Source organism: Poecilia mexicana, unplaced genomic scaffold (assembly GCF_051168715.1).
Source record: "Poecilia mexicana isolate PSO_F unplaced genomic scaffold, ASM5116871v1 scaffold_5, whole genome shotgun sequence".
NCBI lineage: Eukaryota > Metazoa > Chordata > Actinopteri > Cyprinodontiformes > Poeciliidae > Poecilia > Poecilia mexicana.
In genome coordinates this window covers 25,228,779-25,247,640 of record NW_028263374.1, presented here as the reverse complement: position 1 = coordinate 25,247,640, position 18,862 = coordinate 25,228,779, and the positions used below count along the sequence as shown (strand labels likewise).

Here is an 18,862-nt window from a genome sequence, read left to right as displayed (position 1 = left end):
ATAAAAATGAGTGAATGAGATAAAAAAGAAATTAAAGCAGTAAAGGGACTTGCCGAAATGGGAAAAAGGTAAGAGATGAGGAGATTTGGGAACCACATATCTGACACAGAAAATGCAAAGTGTTTTTCAAAGTGATGTGGAGAAGTAATTCCTAGATGAAACATGAGGAAAAAAAATGTCTTCCTTTTAATTGTTTTCTTTTTTTCATTTGTCACAGGGGATGTGATTGTTGAAATTAACGGGACATGTGTTCTGGGAAAGACCCATCCAGAGGTGGTGCAGATGTTCCAGTCCATCCCCATCAACCAATACGTAGACATGGTTCTTTGTCGCGGGTACCCTCTGCCTCCGGATGTAGACCTGAACAACGACGACCCCCTTCCTCCTCCACCCCCTCCACCAGCTACTCAGCCACAGCAGCCTCTCCACGGTGGGGAGGTGGTGACAGCTGTGCCGCTCATTAACGGACAACCACTGCTAGTCAAAGGCGACGTCCTGCATGGCTCTTCACAGGAACTGCACTATGTTACCACCGACGCAAGCGGTCGGCCTGTTGTAGCTGCCTTGCCCAACGGGCGACAGCCCGACCAGGGAGAGGGGGCCACAGGAATGCTCCAACCAGAGCTGGTGAGCGTACCACTGGTGAAGGGGCCTGGAGGATTTGGGTTTGCCATTGCTGACTGTCCTCTGGGCCAGAAGGTGAAAATGATTCTGGATGCCCAGTGGTGCCGTGGGCTGCAAAAAGGAGACGTAATCAAGGAGATCAACAGGCAAAATGTTCAAAGTCTTAGTCATGCACAAGTGGTGGACATCCTGAAAGACTTTCCTGTGGGCAGTGAGGTCAGCGTGCTGGTACTGAGAGGAGGTGAGAGACTAAAGTGTTTATATGTTTCTGTATCTGATCTGCCTATCTGGATGTTTAGGTAGTATACTGTACAGAAATGTTGAGTCATTCCTCGTTTATTACAATGTTGCTTCCAGGCAGTTAGACCTTCCTTTAATCTTTTAAAGTGATCCTGAGAAACAACCTGAACAGAATTTAACTTGTTTTAATTCAGTCCATTACCTGACCTCTTCTTATAAAAAAAGACTTTATGTGTTTTTTATGACCTAGTGCTTCTTATTTTATTCTCCACTTCTCCAATTTCCTCATTTCACAGACAAATAAAGTGTGTATGTATTTCATGGTCAACTGTTCACAGAGTGGACATCAAATGGGTGAATGCTTCTGAGTTCAAAGAAAAACCTCTATCAAGTTTATTGGTGTGGTTAACGTACTGCCCAATATAAACAATTGTGCTAAAAGTAATACCATTGTGTTTACAAAAGTCAGTAAAGGTCAAATGTCTTACAATGGCCCTGAACCAACATTTAGTTGTATAACCCAAGTTTCTATGTGCACAGATTAGATCAACTTGTGGCACCATTCTTCTGTTTTTCTTGGTTTTCCCTGAGAAACCTGTTTGTATTTTTGAAACACATTTTAACGCATTGCTGCCTCTTTGTGTATTTTAATGTATTCTTTCATATGACCCCTCACATGTAATAAACAGGCCTGACACCGTAGTATAAGAAAAATCTTCATAGCATGATGCTTGAAAAACGATGCTTCACAGTGTGTTGTGGCCTGAATTTTAGTTTCAGCAGGGAACAAAATGATGTGCTTTTTCTCTTTGTGCTCTGTGGCAAAATTTAACCTCCACTTTATCTAATTTTTAAATGAGACTCTCAGAGGTCTTCTTTGCCAACAGCTTGGTCTTCACACTGACATTATCTAATTTTTGGCGTGCTCACAGGTTACTGTGAGCACTCCAACACTCACAGTGTTGGTTGTTTTGGATTATTGTCTAAAACAACCAAATTATTTCCAATTCTTGAGTGGAAAAGCACAAAAACCAGCATGTATAAAACATTTACTCTCTTGTTCTAAAATGGGGGTCACTAGAAACCTTAGAAACACTCGACAAGTGTTCCTTAAGTGAGTGAGCTCCACATTACCATCATTTTGAACCCGCCTCTTTCTTTTGATGATTCAGTTATGCATAATCAGTAGCATACACGTCTGTTGGTATGCTATCACTTACTAGTATACTAGTACATTATTTACGGAATTCTAAATTCTAATCTTTACAAGAAATCATGACTGATCGGATTAAAGATGTTGGATTGCTGCTATTCTGAACACAGATGTCTCTGTGTTTCTGTGTTGTTTTCACCACCTTTGTGCCTTCATTTTGTTTTCTCCTCTCATAATTTTGATCTAATATAATTTGTTGATATTGTTGATATACTTCTACAGTGCTGCTTGGAGGTGAGGTCAGAGTGCTGATACTAATGGGAGGTGAGGTGGTGTTGTGGCTAGTTTAGGGGCACTGAGTGATAACACATTTTTGCACTGTAATAGTGTGCCACTGTGTCTGCAGTGTGTTTCAAAGCTTCCACTGGAGAGGCTGCATCCTCTTTTTGCTAAATATTTCCAACTTCTCCACTGTGACTACTGCAGGCGCAGTTTAAAGCCAGTTCCTAAGAGTTTTGTTTCTTACCACCTCTTGCATATACAGACAGCACATCCCAAGTTCCTCTCGAATATTCATCCTCTGCACCTCGACTCAATCTGCCTGTGTTTATGACAACTTGTAAAGGGGCTAAATGCCTCTGTTACAAGTCTGAGAGAGGGAATTACATAAGTGTGGGGATGCGCTTGATTCCACATAGTTGAGGGAGGAGGGAAGGCACCCTTCAAATGTCTCCTACATCTTTCCGTGGCCGCCTAAGGGACTCACTGCGCGAGTCGGTGAACCCCAGATTGGCTTTGATCATCAACAGAGCGCAGGGGATTTCTGCATGCCTCTTTATCTTTGGCCTCTAAAAGATCCATGGCTAAACTGCTAAGGAGGGGAGGTCCTCTGGGTCTTTCTTGCCCCAAGCCACGCCTGAGTCGTCTTCCCTCATTGCCCAAACACCCATGCTACTTGCACTAACTGCTGTGCCACCACCATCATGTCCTGTTCCACTGCATGAATCCCACTGTTGAAGTATATATGGGCTTGGCTTCACCCAGCCTGCTAAACTGAACAGCTAATGTCCTCTTTAACACTCATTAGACAATGGCCTGTAGCTTAGAGGTGGCTCACAATTGGACAGTGTCTTTATTATTGGTGAGTTTCGCTGAAGACAAAAAGATCAGGCAGTTGGGTGGAGGTAAAAGCAGGGTGCAGTAGGGTGTGTTCTGGGTGTGCAGCAAACGTTGCATTGTGAGATTTTGATGAGAATGATGTTGGATGAGGGATTTTTACAGTGTTGCATAAAAATATCTTCTTCTATACAGTGCATCAGGCTCCATTAACCTCAGACGAGGCCAAGTTTTCACCCTTGCCCCGAGGGCTGCAAGTTTCAGAGGAGTATCTGTTAATTCAATTAATGCAGAGAGTTGAGGAGGATGGGAGACGGGAGCGGGGCTGTGCGAGATGGTCTATAGGGAACTATCTGAGTGCATTAGATGAAACATGTGGGTGTACTATAAAGCAGAAAGAAGAATTATCAGCTGTGGAATTATATGCATGAAACACGAAAACCTTTACTTGCTTTCTCAGCTCCACGGTTGGGGTGCAGTATGTACTCAGCTCAGAATGTGATGAACCAACACTATATGCCATACATATCTTTAATCTCATGGATGGCTAAATATTCGCTAATGGAGCATTCTTTAGCGAGCACACCTCTTGAGTTTTGAGTAGCTCACTGGTTTATTTTTACACTTCCTGCCACCATCTCTTAGTCAGAGAGACAGTGCCATCTGCTGGAGCTTTGGTGTGAATTGTTGTTCCAAATATGAACATAATTAATTCAAACTCTTCTTTTTGTCTGTCTTTTTGCTACTACAGGTCAGACATCCCCTGTAAAGACTCTGAAGCCTGTGAGTAAAAATGCATTATTCCCTCTTTCTTACCCATTGTTTCCCTATGGAGACATATCCTTCAATTTGATTTCAAAACATTTTGTCCTTCAGCTTAACCACTAAGCCTCTGTTGCGTCAAATTAAATGATAGCAATAAATTTGAATATTGATTATCTCTCAGCCCTCATTCTTTTGTTTGTTCTCAAAAACAGTCTTAATTACCTCCGTTCGCTATTCATATGCTTTGGGCTATTGTCTGGGGACTGCAGTGGTAATGAGGATTGGATGAGCCTCTTTAGATTTGGCAGTATTATTAATACAACAGTTTTAGATAAAGAGGGTGCCCTTTTCATGCGGAGAAGGCCTATCGCAGCCTTGGGGAAATCTTTACTTTCTCTCTTGGATTTTATATTACGCTCAGAACCCAGTGTCTAACCCTCAAAACAATAGAAGAAATATGGAGGTAAAACTGGTGTATGATATTAAAAGTGACCTTTCCAGCTTTTGTTATCTAACACTGTTTGATGCCCAGACACTTGTCAAAGATAATGAGGTGCTCAGACTTTCATTAAAAGTTTGTGATATAATAAAATTCAACAATACAACAAAAAGTTACTCACAAAGCTTGTCCTTTAGTGTAATAATTAATCATAAAGCAGCATGTGGTCATGATGCCTCCTTTGTATGTCATCAGAGACAGGAAATGACAGCAAGCACAGAAACCTTGGACACCATCGCAGACGCAACCCCCCAGGCCTTGCCGTACCACTCCAACACGAGCACCCTACGTTCATCCGACTCCCCCAAGAGAGATGCCACAGAGATGTACCTGAAGTCCAAAGCCCTGCTGGAGAGCAGGCGTGAGTGTTGACTGATATAAGCTGCTTTTTAATCGTCTGTTTTGTCATACTTTCCGCTGTGATCCTACACTGAAACTAAGTGATGGTGAAATTCTTCCCATTCACAGAGCCTCACACCAAAGACATAGATGTTTTTCTGAAGAGAGACATTGAAACAGGCTTTGGCTTCCGGGTTCTGGGAGGAGAAGGCCCACAACAGCCAGTAAGTTTTAAATCCAGCTTACTTTGAAAAAGAAAATATGGAAAGCTGTTAAAAAAATATGTACATCTCCAGACTTCTGTTTTTCTTAAGTTATGTCATTGTTTGAATTGTAAGAATTAACTAATTCAAAACAAATATAGTATTTTAATCCTGTTTAGAGTCTTGGTGACATTATTTATGTGTTCCCTATGCTATATTTCCTACTCTCTGCTGAGGGGGGAGCATTGGAAAGAGTGGCAGACTCTTAAAGAGGCAAAGGCCAATTTCAAGGCAAAATCAAATTTCCTCTCAGTTATGTGTGATATATACAGCATTTTTTAACATCTTTTTTTTTTTTTACTGTGCTATAAAATGTCACTATGTGCCTGAAAAATACCTAACAGCCCTTCTTTGTCTGTTCAAAAGACCTTGCTCTACAATCACCAGGCATAACATTGTGGCAGATGAGGCTCTGATTATGTCTTCATTGAGGAAGCTCTTTCTGTAGTAGCTGAGTTATATTAGAGAGCAAATGTACTCAAAGCTGTTGTGTTAGAAACATTAAAAATGGACAAGTTTATAGACTATAGCAACTTTGACCAGTGCCATATTGTGATGGGTAGATGACTTCTAAAAAACTGCTATTATTTTGTGGTGTTTCTGGTTTGTACTGTGTGGTCCAGTCCAACAGGAATTGTTGCTCAAACAGCTGAAGAACTTAATGTTGTTTCTGATAGGGAGGTGTGAAGGTACTTAGTGCATCATCGTTTGTTGTGTATAGGACCACTATTTACCATTAAAAGAGAGCATGAGAACCAGAACCAGACCATGTGGAGCAATGGAAGAATGCAGCCTTGTCTCATGAGTCCCACTTTCTTTTACATCACATTGATGGCTGAGTGCAGTTCCCAGACAACTGTGGCCTCTTTTAGCAGGATAATGCATTTTTCCACAAAGCAAAAAGATCTCAACTCAGTCAAATCGAATTGATGGAATTGAGATCTTTATGCTTCTCATAAAGAATGAATGGAGGTTCCATAATGTAACTTACAGCATTTAAAAGATCTTAGTCCAGGAACTGCAGCACAGCTGAAGGGGTCTATTGGGCAACATACCTCAACAGGCCAGGCGTGGTTTGCCATCAAAAGGCCTCAATGCATTAAACAGGTGGCCATAATGTTATACCTGACCAGTGCTTGTATCTCTCTCAAATTCAAAGCTCTGTAGTCAAGTTGGTTTGCAAGACTATGTCCATTATGCCGGAGCTCCATGCATTTCACAGTTACATTTTCTGAAGCTAGAAAAAAATGCTTATGAATAAAACAATAATGTAATTATCTTAAATTTGAACAGATCACATTTTTCATAAGAAAACATTCTTTCATGACTGAAAATGTGATTTTAATTTATCTTGAAAGTATACAGGGCATCAGAAAATCCATAAAAAACATCCAAATATGGATTTCAACATTCATAAAGAAACTTTAAAAAAGAGCTTTAAAAATACAAATAGAGTAGAACACTATACTATTTTTCATTTAACATGATGGAGTCAATAAATACTGTTAGCAACTGCTATTGCCCTTTATCTCCATACATTTTAATAAATTTGTACATCAGCCTTATTTTTTCTCAGTTATTGTATCATGTTGTCGAGATAATTATAATTATAAAGAAGACAGAATTTATCATACCACTCACTCATAATTTGTATTTTATCTCTTCGAGCTCTGAAGTCACTTAAGTCTTGGTCTTTAAGAAAATGTGGATTCTGAATTGTACATTTGTAGGAAAGCATTCTTTATCTGATTTTAAGAGTTAAACAAGATGCATCTTGTGCACTGAAATCAAATTCTGACAAAGTGGCAGTGCTAACTGTTGTCTCATAGCTTTTACAGCTGCAACATTTTCTGCCTTCCCATTAGCTCCTTCCTAACCCGACATCAGAATGTGTTTCCCCAGGTTTACATCGGGGCCATCGTGCCCAGCGGAGCTGCAGAGAAGGACGGTCGCCTCAGAGCAGGAGATGAGCTCATTGGCATCGACGGAGTGATGGTCAAAGGACGGTCTCACAAGCAAGTTTTGGACCTGATGACCAATGCAGCCCGTAACGGTCAGGTCATGCTGACTGTTCGTCGGAAGGTCATCTACAGAGGCTAGTATAAAGGCACAAATTTATTTGAGAGGTCATATCAAAAATTGCATCAACATCATCATGATTTGGCTTTTACCTTGACTGTCTTTCTTATTCAACATTCCCTACAGTACTAAATCTTGTAAAATAGAACCAAAAACATTCTAAAACATTTTTTGCATAAAATACAAATGCATTAAAATCTGTTTTATTTCAAATCAGAAGCAACAGATGAAGACATTCAGGAAATGACTCCTGTGCTGGTGAACGGTTCTCCAAAGCTACCTCGCCTGCCAATGCCTAGCGCTCTGGACCACGAGTCTTTTGATATCACACTTCACCGCAAAGAGAACGAGGGCTTTGGCTTTGTTATCCTCACATCAAAGAGCAAACCCCCATATGGTGGTGAGGATCAAATGTCAAACTTTGTTTTTTTAGAGAAATCTATTAAAATTTGAAACCTGGATGTTTACATAAATAAGTTTTATAAATGTAGAACTTGTAAGTATCAATGTGAATCAAAAATATCGTTATATGCTAGATAAATCTTATGTGGCTACCTGAGTTGAATCTGAATGTCTCATTACTTTTCATATCCGTCATTTCAGTTATCCCTCACAAAATTGGACGTATCATTGAAGGCAGTCCGACTGACCGCTGCGGCCTGCTCCACGTTGGGGATCGTATCTCGGCAGTCAATGGCCGCTCCATCATTGAGCTCTCTCACAATGACATTGTTCAGCTTATCAAGGAGGCTGGCACTGTCGTCACTCTCACTGTGGTTCCTGAAGACGGTGAATATCTTTTTAAGCACAGAAAAGAAAAAAAAAACTAATAATAATCCCTGCCTTTTGTTATCACAATGTTAAAGTTGGTTCCATAATATTAAAATTTGGAAGTGAGAAATTAGTTATTGCAAGCTTATATGTTAATTAAGGTAATCAAGCTTTGACCTAATCAGAATATTTAAATACATTAAAATCGTATTCTAAGGTTATTTCAAACTCCATATAATACTAACGTATAGTAATCTTGGAATAATAAACAGATGAAAAGGATGTAGCGAAATAAAATCAAATGTTGGAACTAAGATTGTACTTTTGTATTTAAATCCTCAATTTAAATCTGATGTCAGCAACGTGGCTTTAAAAAGATTATGTTAACACTCTGTTGCATCACCTCAAGCAACACTGTGGAAGTGTTGTGGAACTGAAAATAGTTTTAATGGTTGTTCTTGGCTGATGTAATGTTTTTTTTATAACCCTAAGTGGAGATTTGTTTTCTTATTGACATCTTTATTTAATAAGGAGCTGAATATTTACAGCAGATCAAAGAAATCTGTGGCATGCAGTTATTCAGGACGTTTACGATACCGATGCTGTTGTAATACTTTTGGAATTTTATTTGTGTTGTTGAAACATGGATGGGTTTTTGAAAGAAAGATCTTGTTTAGATGTGAGAAGTTATTTTAAAACATTAAAAATAATGGTGCCTTTACAGATGTCCAACATAGGCAGGTGATGGACACTGAATGGATGCTCGTTATGCAGCGCTTTGCTAATCTCGCCCCACACTCAAAAGGCTTTTTCATTAGAAGCTTCATTCAACCATTCACACACAACCTTTTACACTGATTTGCAGAATAGGAGCGATGTGAGTGGCTAGCATTTTGCCCAAGGACCTTTCAGTATCTGGTGCGGAAGGCTGCAGTAATACTGACTACAGACCAGTCATTCATAGCATCATTCCATCAAAGCTGCTGATAAATGTACTTTTAACTCTAATTTTCAAGTTCTTAATTTCATTTTAAATTTAACTTTGTGACATGACATTTTTTTTACACAATTCAATCTAGCTGCTCAAATATATTGCCCTGAAATAATTTCAACTTGCATGCAGCTTTTATAGACTTAGTTTGCTTTTTTCTAACTGGCAACATGTAGTTTTTAGTCTTTGGTTGATATGGATATAAATTAAATCTCTGCAATTAAAGTCATTAATTTTCATGCTGGAAATGACTTTTTTTTTTAGCTTTTCTAATTATTAGGCACTAATCAGTATGATACTAATTTATTTCAGAATATAAGGGCCCTCCATCGGGAGCAAGTTCAGCTAAACAGAGTCCAGCTCTTCAACACAGGCCCATTGGACAAAGGTCAGCTCTTCATGATGAACGGTAAGATACAGAAGGAAAGATAAGAAAAAAAACTCACAAAATATCCTATTGCAGCAAAAGTTGTTATTCACTGTTCATGCAAAGATGACTGTCCAGTTATGAATAGTAATAAAACAGAAAAGAACTTTACTTTTGTTCAATAAAAATACATACATTTGAGATTTTATAATTTTACTGAAATACTGTTACAATAACCTGTGAGATATTAATCTGAAAAAAACCCAACTACACAATAAGGCACAAAATCTAAGCACACTTCCAGTAAGCTGAGAGCTGTCAGCTAAAGAGACATGCTGTCAGCTAAAGAGACATGATAATTATACATTTATAACAGAACGAATACAAAAGACTATACCCATTATAATTGTTCCTCCCAGCAAGCATCTAGCACAGGGGTGGGCACCTCCAGTTCCTCGAGGGCCGGTCTCCTGCAACTTTTAGATGCAGCTCTACTTCAACACACCTGAGTCAAATAAAGAGGTCGTTAGCAGGACTCTGGAGAGTCTGACTGCACCAAGGAGGTGATTCAGTTATTGGATTCATGTGTGTTGGACCAAGGAGACATCTAAGAGTTGCAGGACACCGGTCCTCGAGGACCCACCCCTGATCTAGCAGTACGTTCAGTTTTATAATTTACATAATGGCTGTTTGAGTTGGTCTCCTGATGCATTCCATTTGAAGTAAGTAATCATAAATAATAATGTTTGATTAGTTATAACCTGGACATGGAGGACAAAAGGGATGGAGTCAACTGGTCTGACCATAAAACTCTTCCACCTGGTGAGCAGGGAACACTGTGTGTGACAGGACCCAACCAGGTAATTATCAATATCTTGAGTGTATTAAAACTCCACAAATTGCACAAAGGTGTGTAATGAATGCATAATGTTTAGACTGCATTTTTATGTTATATTTAAGTGCATTCTGAGAGTTTTCTTCTTTATTGGAGGGCTGTCTGACTGTGGAGCTGGAGAGAGGCCCCAGAGGCTTTGGTTTTAGTTTGCGCGGGGGCACAGAGTACAATATGGGCCTGTATATCCTGAGGCTTGCAGAAGATGGACCAGCTCAGCTGGACGGAAGAATCCATGTAAGTAGTCTAGGAAACTTAGTCTTCACATTAAATATGAGCAAGTTTTTCTGGTTTCAACATGAAATTATAGTTCACATGGATTCCTCATCTGATTAGAACAATCATCTTCTCAAGGGTGAAATATGATTGCATATCGCAACACAGAGCTGGGAGAGAAAAACTGCATAAATCAATTTTTGGTGAATAAATTAAACCTTACGAGAAGAAAGGTCATAATGAAAAAGGGATGAAACTAACTAAATTTATTTCCAGAAAGGTGGCACTATATATTTTCTCTCATAATTTGATTTACAATTATGAAAGAATTTATTACATTATCAAAATTTGAATGAGACTCTAAAATGAGCAAAAAAAAAAAACTAAGAGCCTTTTTTGTGACGCAGTCTTGCAGTCTGCCAGACTGTGATCCTTGGTCATGACTTTGCCTTTCAAAGGATGGTGAAGAATGTCAACGTTGATTAAAGCCAAGCAGCCTGACATGTTTACAGGCTTTATCCAGAGTTATTTTGTCATCTTCACTAAAAGAAAGTGCCTATAGGGTGTTATAAAGCTGGATCTGCAAGCAGCATAAAATTTAGATCCGCTGATAATGAGACTCAGTGTGCACAAACACTCTGCAGAGTACGTTAGCTGTTCATTGGTGTGTTTCTGCATTGCTGACAGGTTGGAGATGAGATAGTGGAGATTAATGGGGAGCCGGCTCGTGGCATTTCCCATACACGGGCAATTGATCTGATTCAAGCTGGAGGAAACAAAGTGGTGCTGCTGCTGCGACCTGGCGCAGGCCTGGCCCAGGACGGAAGTGAGTGATATATTCAGTTTTCCTCTTGGAAAGGCTTTGTGCCTTGAAGAACTCTGTTGTGCAATTTAATAGCATGTTGGGTGAAAAAGCATTAGTAGAGAGTGGGGAACTTAAGTATTTATTCTCTCGGTTGAATTGTATTAATAAATGACAATGTTTTTAAAAATGTGCAAAGTTTTGCATGAAAACTCTAGTTTAATTCATTGGATTCTGATAAAAATGTCAGTGAACATTAAAGGACTAGTTCCAAATGCCATCATTCAAGTCAGCATAAATGTTTAATGTTCCATCTTCTTCTAAATTGTCGCCATAGGCTTAAATTACAGCTTTGCAATTTCCACCTTGGCAGCACTGAGTTATTTAGGGAAAGCTTTCTGTAATCTCTCCCTGTGCAGTTTGCAAACATTCCCAGAGCATTTGTGCATTGAGAGTCTGCTTGGTTTAGACTCTTTAGTCGAGCTTATTTCAAACAAGCCCAGTGGGATGAGATCAGGTAACAGAGGTATCCATAACATGGCTGAGTGAATAAATCTACTTTGTTCTGCTCAAACAGGTGCATCACAATAAATTAGAATTTAATCAAAAACGTTCTTTATCTGAACAATTTAATGCATTGTAGGGCCTAAATGAGAAGCAAAATGTATTTTCATCTAAAAAGAGGAGTTTGGATCACTGGGCAACACTCCAGTTTTTTTCTGTCAGTGCAGATCAAATATTATTCCTTTTAATATATGTATGATTTTCACTTTTTGAACTGAGCTGCTAAAGTAAATGTATTAAGCAATGATATTTTCATTGACTAATATTTACCTGCATTTTATATTCAAGCCTCAAGGTTACTTTATTGTATTTCCAAATAACAAAGTTAGGCCCTGCCTTATGAGCTTGTGATGATCAAGGCACTGGTGTTGGATTTATATTAGAGACAGTTCAATTTTTCAAACTTTGCCAACAGCAAAACTCCCAGGAACAATTGCTGATTCTCTCCTGGACCTTAAACTGGAAGACACACAAAGACAAATGAGGGTTTATTCTGCTTAACAGACATATACACAGTTTTTTTGTGATTTTTTAAAACCCTTTTTCTATGAGGATTCACCTCCTGTCATCCATCCAGATAGTCTTTGTCTTTATTTTTAAACAAACTTTAACATTAAATTGAAATGTAAGTGTTTCTTCACAGATAACAATCTCAGTTTACGCAAGTGATAAAAAGGAAATGCATTTGCCATCGCATTTTCAGCAAAATATTATCACAAAAATATATCACAAAAGACTGTTTAGAATGCAACATGTGTTTTCTGGTATATTTCAGGTGTCAGTGTCATGATTTTACACTTTGCATACCGATGGTATTTTCAGTCTGTTGGACAGAATCTCGCTGCACTAGAGGCTTACGCCCTGAGATATCTGGGCTTTAGATACAAGATAAAGGTCACAGAGAGTGTATGAAGCATTCTAATGACACAAATGTTCTGGATATGAACTGGACCTGGTAATTCGGTAAACTGAATAGAAATTACAATGTGATGGTTTTGCTCTGTGTCATTTAATTAAATATAGTAGAACTTGATTGGAAAAACAAGTAGATTAATCACAACTGATAATTGTTATATATCAAAGAGTATCGCAATTGCTTGAAGACTTAATATCTTGTAGCATCACACAACATATCATTTGAGATGCAATTAAGTGTGTGTCATGCCAGCTAAAAACACAGATGATTCACAGATGAACTATGTATAACATAAACATGTTCTAGTAAGAAACAGTGATTTAGCCCTCCGTAATACTGCAGGTGCACCTCCATGTTAGAATGGCAATAAAAATATTTTAATTTATTTTAGCAGTTCAGTTGCATTATGATAAACAGTGTTTTATATATTAAGTGTATTCTTCTATTTTATTTTAAATATTATGGCTTACAGCTAATAGCTCACACACTATCACCTTTGTTTATCCGTCTTCAATACCTGCTGCAAAGATGTTCAGTCACAAAAGGTCAAAACTAGAGAAGTTGGTTATCCACAGAGAACCGAATACAAGCACATTAATAGAAGGTTTAGTGAAAGAAAAAGTGTTGTAAAAAATGCAAAGGCAACCAGAGTAGCCTAATTCTTCAGAGGATTTTGAATAAAACTCAGCTTAAGAGATCATTAGAGATTCAGGGTCACAAAAAATTTACTCCTGAACAAATTAACTTCTTCATTATCAAATTCTAATTTACTGAGAAGCACCTGTAATTTATTTTTAAAAGACTTGTACAGAAGCGGTTGATTAAATATTTATTGTTGCTAACTGGTTACAAGTGAAAAAAATCTTACTGGTGTGTAGCTAATATTTAATAAATCTTTTTTGTTGTTGTCTAATCATTTGCTTCTTCTGGGTCTTTCATTGCCCCTGATGCAGGTAACACAGCCTCTACTACGTGCTATTACACTGAGCACCAACACTAACACCATCACTGCTTACGCTGGTCTCTTCTCTTTAACCTTGGTAATTCTTTTCTTACTCACATTTTCCTACTTCTACTAACCTGAGTGACTGAAGTTCTCTGTGTTACATACTCAAAATGAAATTCTTGTATGCCACATGGAGGTATTCTTATGCTGACATGTAAAAAAGGAAAACATTTGTCTCTCTTTCAGATCGATGTTATCAAAAATCCATATCACCCACAAGTTATTCTGAGGAGGTGTTTCTTTCTGACACATCACCTCAGTCCTCTCCATATCCCACTGGGGCTTCCGCTTTTTTTTCTTCAACTTTATCAGGCAAACTGAAACATTCTCGCAGCGGGAGCACTAAATCCCTGCAAGGCCATGAGCCCCGTCACAGCAGGGGTTTGGGCTCGTTGGAAGAGAGTGATGAGTGGGCAGAAAAGAAGATCAACGGGCTCTCTCCCCTTCTTAATGATCAATCAAAGTTCTCCAAGAGAACCAGGTCCATAACAGACTCCAGAGAGTTAAGCAGCCCAAAGAAAACAGGGGAGACATTTCCTAAAGCCAAAGAGCAACATCAGAGTCCCAAAATGACTGTGAGCCAGTCAGAGGAGGCAACGCCAAGCAGGAGCAAAATGCCTCAGATGAGTAATACAAAAATACAAACTGTTAACCACAAGATGGCTCGACTTAGGCCTCAATCGGTATCAAACCTGCAGCAGATGGAAAATCAACAAGCGCATCACAGGAAAATAAAGGATTCTTTCAGTAGAGAGAACTTAGGTAATGAAAATAAAAATGATGAGAAGGGAACTCCTAAGATCAGAAGATACACCATAGGAAATGATAAAAGAACAAGGCCTGGCCTTGAGAAAGAAAGCTTTAAAAGAAGTGAGGGAGAGTTTCTTCGTCACAGGACGCAGTCTGTTACAGTGAGAGAGAGCCAAACAAGTAGAAGCAAAGACTCCGAGCTCAGAGAAGTTAACGGCAACCCTGCAGAAAACAAGACTAACAGCAAAGACACTGGTAACAAAAGAGACTCGTTGTCATTTTTTAAAGATATTTGGAGCAGAAAGGACTCTAAAACATCACCACAGGAGACAAAAGGAAGAGATGGTAAATCATCTAACTTCAAAGAACGCCGTAAAAAAGAGGACGCAGTGGCCTCTACAGACAGCATTCCAGGGACCACCCAGAGTCAAAAGGGAACTGTTGGCCCTGGGCCTTGGAAAGTACCAAGTTCTGCCAAAATCCTCACCAAAGCAGAAGTCCTCCGTGACCCTCAGTGACAGAACATTAAATCACCCTGACACAAACTGCTACTAAATCTTTACAATTTCATCATATTAGTAGGTTCTTTGTCAGAGATCTTCCATGAAACAGAGATGTGCAACATGCTGACCCGTTGTCATTATCCTTAGATTGTGGTCAGATGTATATTTTGGGAGTAGTATATCACGTGACATGTAGCACTTCCCTCTGCCTTGTTCGCTGCTTCAGCATCTTCAGTGTGGGACTTCAGCACATGCGGCACGCTTGGGGCCTTGTCAGAAAAAGACAACTTAAAATGTGAAAATGTGCCAATCCTGCCAAACTCCTGTGGAATAATAACGACCATTCCCACAACAATGCAATGACCCATATGCAAAGAAAGGAGCAAGGCCCTGCCTTTGATTTGTAGTGAACACCCAATGTGGCTATTGTAGGGTTTAATTTTGCCTCATTGGTGGACATTTAGACCTTTTTCTTTTTTTTTCTTTTTCTTTTTTTTTTTACAGGCTTGTTTAAGTGCATGCTGTTAGGTCCTTAAATTTATTTTACTGCACGTTTTCTACACATCACCCAGGATGAACCGCTTCCTTGTTTATAATTCTCATTCTTAACACTGGGCTGATTTGAAATACTGGTGTAAAAGTGTTTACTTTAATGGTTACTTCTGACTGTTCTGAGGGTTTCATCATGGCACTCTTTCAGCATCATTATAAAAGACCAGAAACTTGTGGTTTGATATCTTGTTTACCATGTGTATAATAACAGAGCGTGTAATTTATTGAGATGACAAATGTGTGTGTGTATATGTGTGTGTGTGTGTGTGTATATATATATATATATATATATATATATATATATATATATATATATATATATATATATATATATATATATATATATATATATATATATATATATATATATATGTGCCAAACCATTCCATGTTTTGATATAGACTAAAATGTCCCCAGTTACTAAAGTTATCAGATCTTTCATCTGATTCCTACTGTGCTTCATTTGTAGGAATTATCATAGACTTTTCATAGTACTTCATGAAATGTATAGAAATTCAAATTGCTGTACCAAATGTTTGCAATCTCTCAAAATGTGTCTCATTGTGAAATATGTTATATTATAGATACATATATAGATATATATATATATACATATTTGAATGTGTCATAATTTACAAATGATATCTATTAAATTCCATTGCACTGCATCTGCCCCTGTAGCATAACAGAAAGAGCTGTATTTAACTAATGATGTTCACTGAGTACCAATTCATTTTGTATAATGCATTGGTAATATTATTTATTTTACAATGATATTTCATGTTTTCTAAAGGGTTCAAGGTAATTTATGTAAAGCTTTACCAGATTTGAGTCATGTTCCTGGTTGTTTTATGTTTAACTACAGAGAAACTGACTACTGTATGTCGTCCGTCTGTCCTGTTGTGTGGTCGTGCATTAGACTAGCCTGAAGGATGACAGAGGCCAGAGTGATGTAGTGTTTTACTGAGACACTGTCCATGCTGCTGATTTATTGCTTTTGCGTAGGCAAGCCATCAACATACATTATGGAGTTGCAAAGCAGGTAGTTATGAGAAAACAGAAAATGATCAATTTGAAATTAAAACAGTGAAATCTGAGAAATTGAAATATACAATTTAAGACACACTCAGATGAGCTCAGGGAACACAGTATTGTAGCAAATATGTGATAAGATTAATATAATGAAAACCAAGTGGAGGGTAAACTTTGATTGTATCAAGTTGTTTTCAGTTTACGAGTCTGCTTACGCTATGAGTTTTGTGCAATAGTTTGATTGGTGTGTCTGAGTAAATCCAGCTCTAATACCAGGTACAGCTTGTCCACTCTGGTCCTAAGAAGGATAACAGCTCTACTCGATCTCTCCTGCACTGTTTGACTTCCAGACGCTTTTGTTCTGACCATTTTCTATGTCATCTCTGCATCATACTGTGGCCTTGCATTGCTTCATTAGAAAAAAAGAACTCCTTGTGGTACCTTCTACATTCTGTAGGACCAGTAGATGTAAATGTTTGTACATTGTACAGCACCTTTATAAACAAACCTGCTGAGTGCTCTTTTGGGGAGAAGAAATATATTAAAATTGCTCTATTATTTTTTTATGTAAAAAATTAAAAAGAGAAAATATTTAAAATGGATTGAAAAGGGTAGGCTATGACCTTGACATAGAATTCTGTTCATGCACTAAAAATAAAACTTTACTGAAAATATGATTTTCTGTGTCTTTGTTCTGAATCTTTTAGATTTTCATCAAATAATGTCTGGTTAATGACTGTCACTGAATTAAGTCAAATTGCTTTAATTTATCAATTCATCTCTGGGTCATGAAAGACTGACCCAGATGGTCCGCGGGCGCCCCCAGTGGTCCGCAAGGAACTGCATATAAGCAACAAGTTATTAAATTGGCTTCCCAAAAGATTGTGCTTAAAAATAATAATGCCATAATAATGGATACGTGGTTAAGACAAAGTAACTCAAAAGCAGATCTGAAGATACTGGTGGACAGAAAACACCAGCACTACTTATGTGATTGGAAGAATTTATGTCTACAGGAATATATTTTTTTCAGTTTTTCAGGGTGAATTGCAGAACTTTTATTTCTATAACGATAGCAATCCATGTTATATTTTTTGTGAAAGTTGTGTTTAACTTTGAAGAAAAACAGTAAACCATGAATTAGTTTTTCCGAAACAGCATTTATAGAAAAAACAAGACTTTTATTTTGAAATTTTTTTACCTCAGCCCGTTCGCCTCTAGTAACTATGTGTACAGTACTGACTTGACCAATAAAGTGAATTAAGTGGAGGGAGAATCGTTTACACCATGAGGAGAGTCTCTACACACCATCTCCATGTCTGAAGTTGGCCTGAGGCAGAAACTGCTTTATCAGGATAGTTTGTCTCCTTCCACAATATGTTATGAAGGTTTTCCTGGACACCGGCAGACAGAGAAAACTCCTCATCCTGTACCTATTTATCTGGAATATTGCAGGTCAGTAGTACGGCGCCGGGGAAGCCGGGTTCAAATAGAATGGATATTGCTGTTATAAAAGCAGATTACGTTCATGATGTCAAGGTCACTTTGACAAATAAGAGCACCTTTATTTAAAAATAACTTGGACTTTTAACAACTATAGTCCAAACTGGCGTCGCAGCATTTACATTTTTTGAAATATTTTATTGTTGAGACTTTTTTTTTCTTTACTTTTAAATGCCACATTGCTAACTTTAAAAATGCATCTAACGGTAAACATATTAGAAATTTATTAATTTTGTTTGGGGGAAACATTTAGAAGGCAAAACAGGTGTGCGTTGATACAGTAGGAGGATCCCAAGTAGAATTAAACGTTCACGGTCCATGAATGTTGTCCTGACAACGTTCACGGAACGTCAAAAGGACACCATTAAACAGCCGACAGACGTTGTCTGCGGACGTTTAGCGAGCGTTGGTTAGCTGTTCCAAGTTAACTGGCATCGTTCGCTAAATCTCAAAAGATCTGTAATGACTGCCAAATCAAAAGTAACGATAAAAAAAAGAAAAGAAAAGAAAAAAAACACTTATTTTACTATAATTGTATGTAAGAGGAGATATCAGTAAAAACAAGAAAAAAAAGAATGGTGTAGAGCAGTGGTCCCCAAACTTTTTCCTGTGAGGGCCACATAACTTTTCCCTTCTGTGGTGGGGGGCAGTGTGAGGGGGGTGCGTTTCTCGATTGATTTTTACCTGTGCATGTAATGAAGCATGTGCAAAAACCATGAGTGAAACCATCACTGGGACTAACTAGTATATATTCCATTGAGTATTAATTAATATATTAATTTCTCATATGTTAACATAAAGGCTCGTTTAGAAGTATAAATTGCCACTTGCAGGCATTGCTTCGAAGAATTCAACCTGGAATGCGGCGTTCATACACGTGTGTTCATCTGCTCTACCGCTAGCAAACAACCGTACTGAT

At 38.2% G+C, this 18,862-nt stretch overlaps 2 protein-coding genes across 2 annotated transcripts in view; both read left to right on the top strand.

Annotated features, from left to right (window-relative positions):
* Positions 1–17,117, top strand: part of magi3b (membrane associated guanylate kinase, WW and PDZ domain containing 3b) — a 144,830-nt gene extending 127,713 nt beyond the window's left edge. Inside the window, exons 10-21 of the mRNA XM_088005791.1 lie at positions 218–865; positions 3,885–3,916; positions 4,593–4,758; positions 4,866–4,960; positions 6,887–7,094; positions 7,296–7,478; positions 7,682–7,867; positions 9,153–9,249; positions 9,962–10,067; positions 10,199–10,336; positions 11,003–11,141; positions 13,790–17,117. Coding sequence (XP_087861917.1) covers positions 218–865; positions 3,885–3,916; positions 4,593–4,758; positions 4,866–4,960; positions 6,887–7,094; positions 7,296–7,478; positions 7,682–7,867; positions 9,153–9,249; positions 9,962–10,067; positions 10,199–10,336; positions 11,003–11,141; positions 13,790–14,871 — 3,080 coding nt within the window. The 3' untranslated portion in view covers positions 14,872–17,117. The remainder of the gene's footprint in view (positions 1–217; positions 866–3,884; positions 3,917–4,592; positions 4,759–4,865; positions 4,961–6,886; positions 7,095–7,295; positions 7,479–7,681; positions 7,868–9,152; positions 9,250–9,961; positions 10,068–10,198; positions 10,337–11,002; positions 11,142–13,789) is intronic.
* Positions 17,118–17,822: 705 nt separating this feature from the next.
* Positions 17,823–18,862, top strand: part of LOC106905237 (complement factor H-like) — a 36,000-nt gene continuing 34,960 nt past the window's right edge. Inside the window, exon 1 of the mRNA XM_088005790.1 lies at positions 17,823–17,895. Coding sequence (XP_087861916.1) covers positions 17,823–17,895 — 73 coding nt within the window. The remainder of the gene's footprint in view (positions 17,896–18,862) is intronic.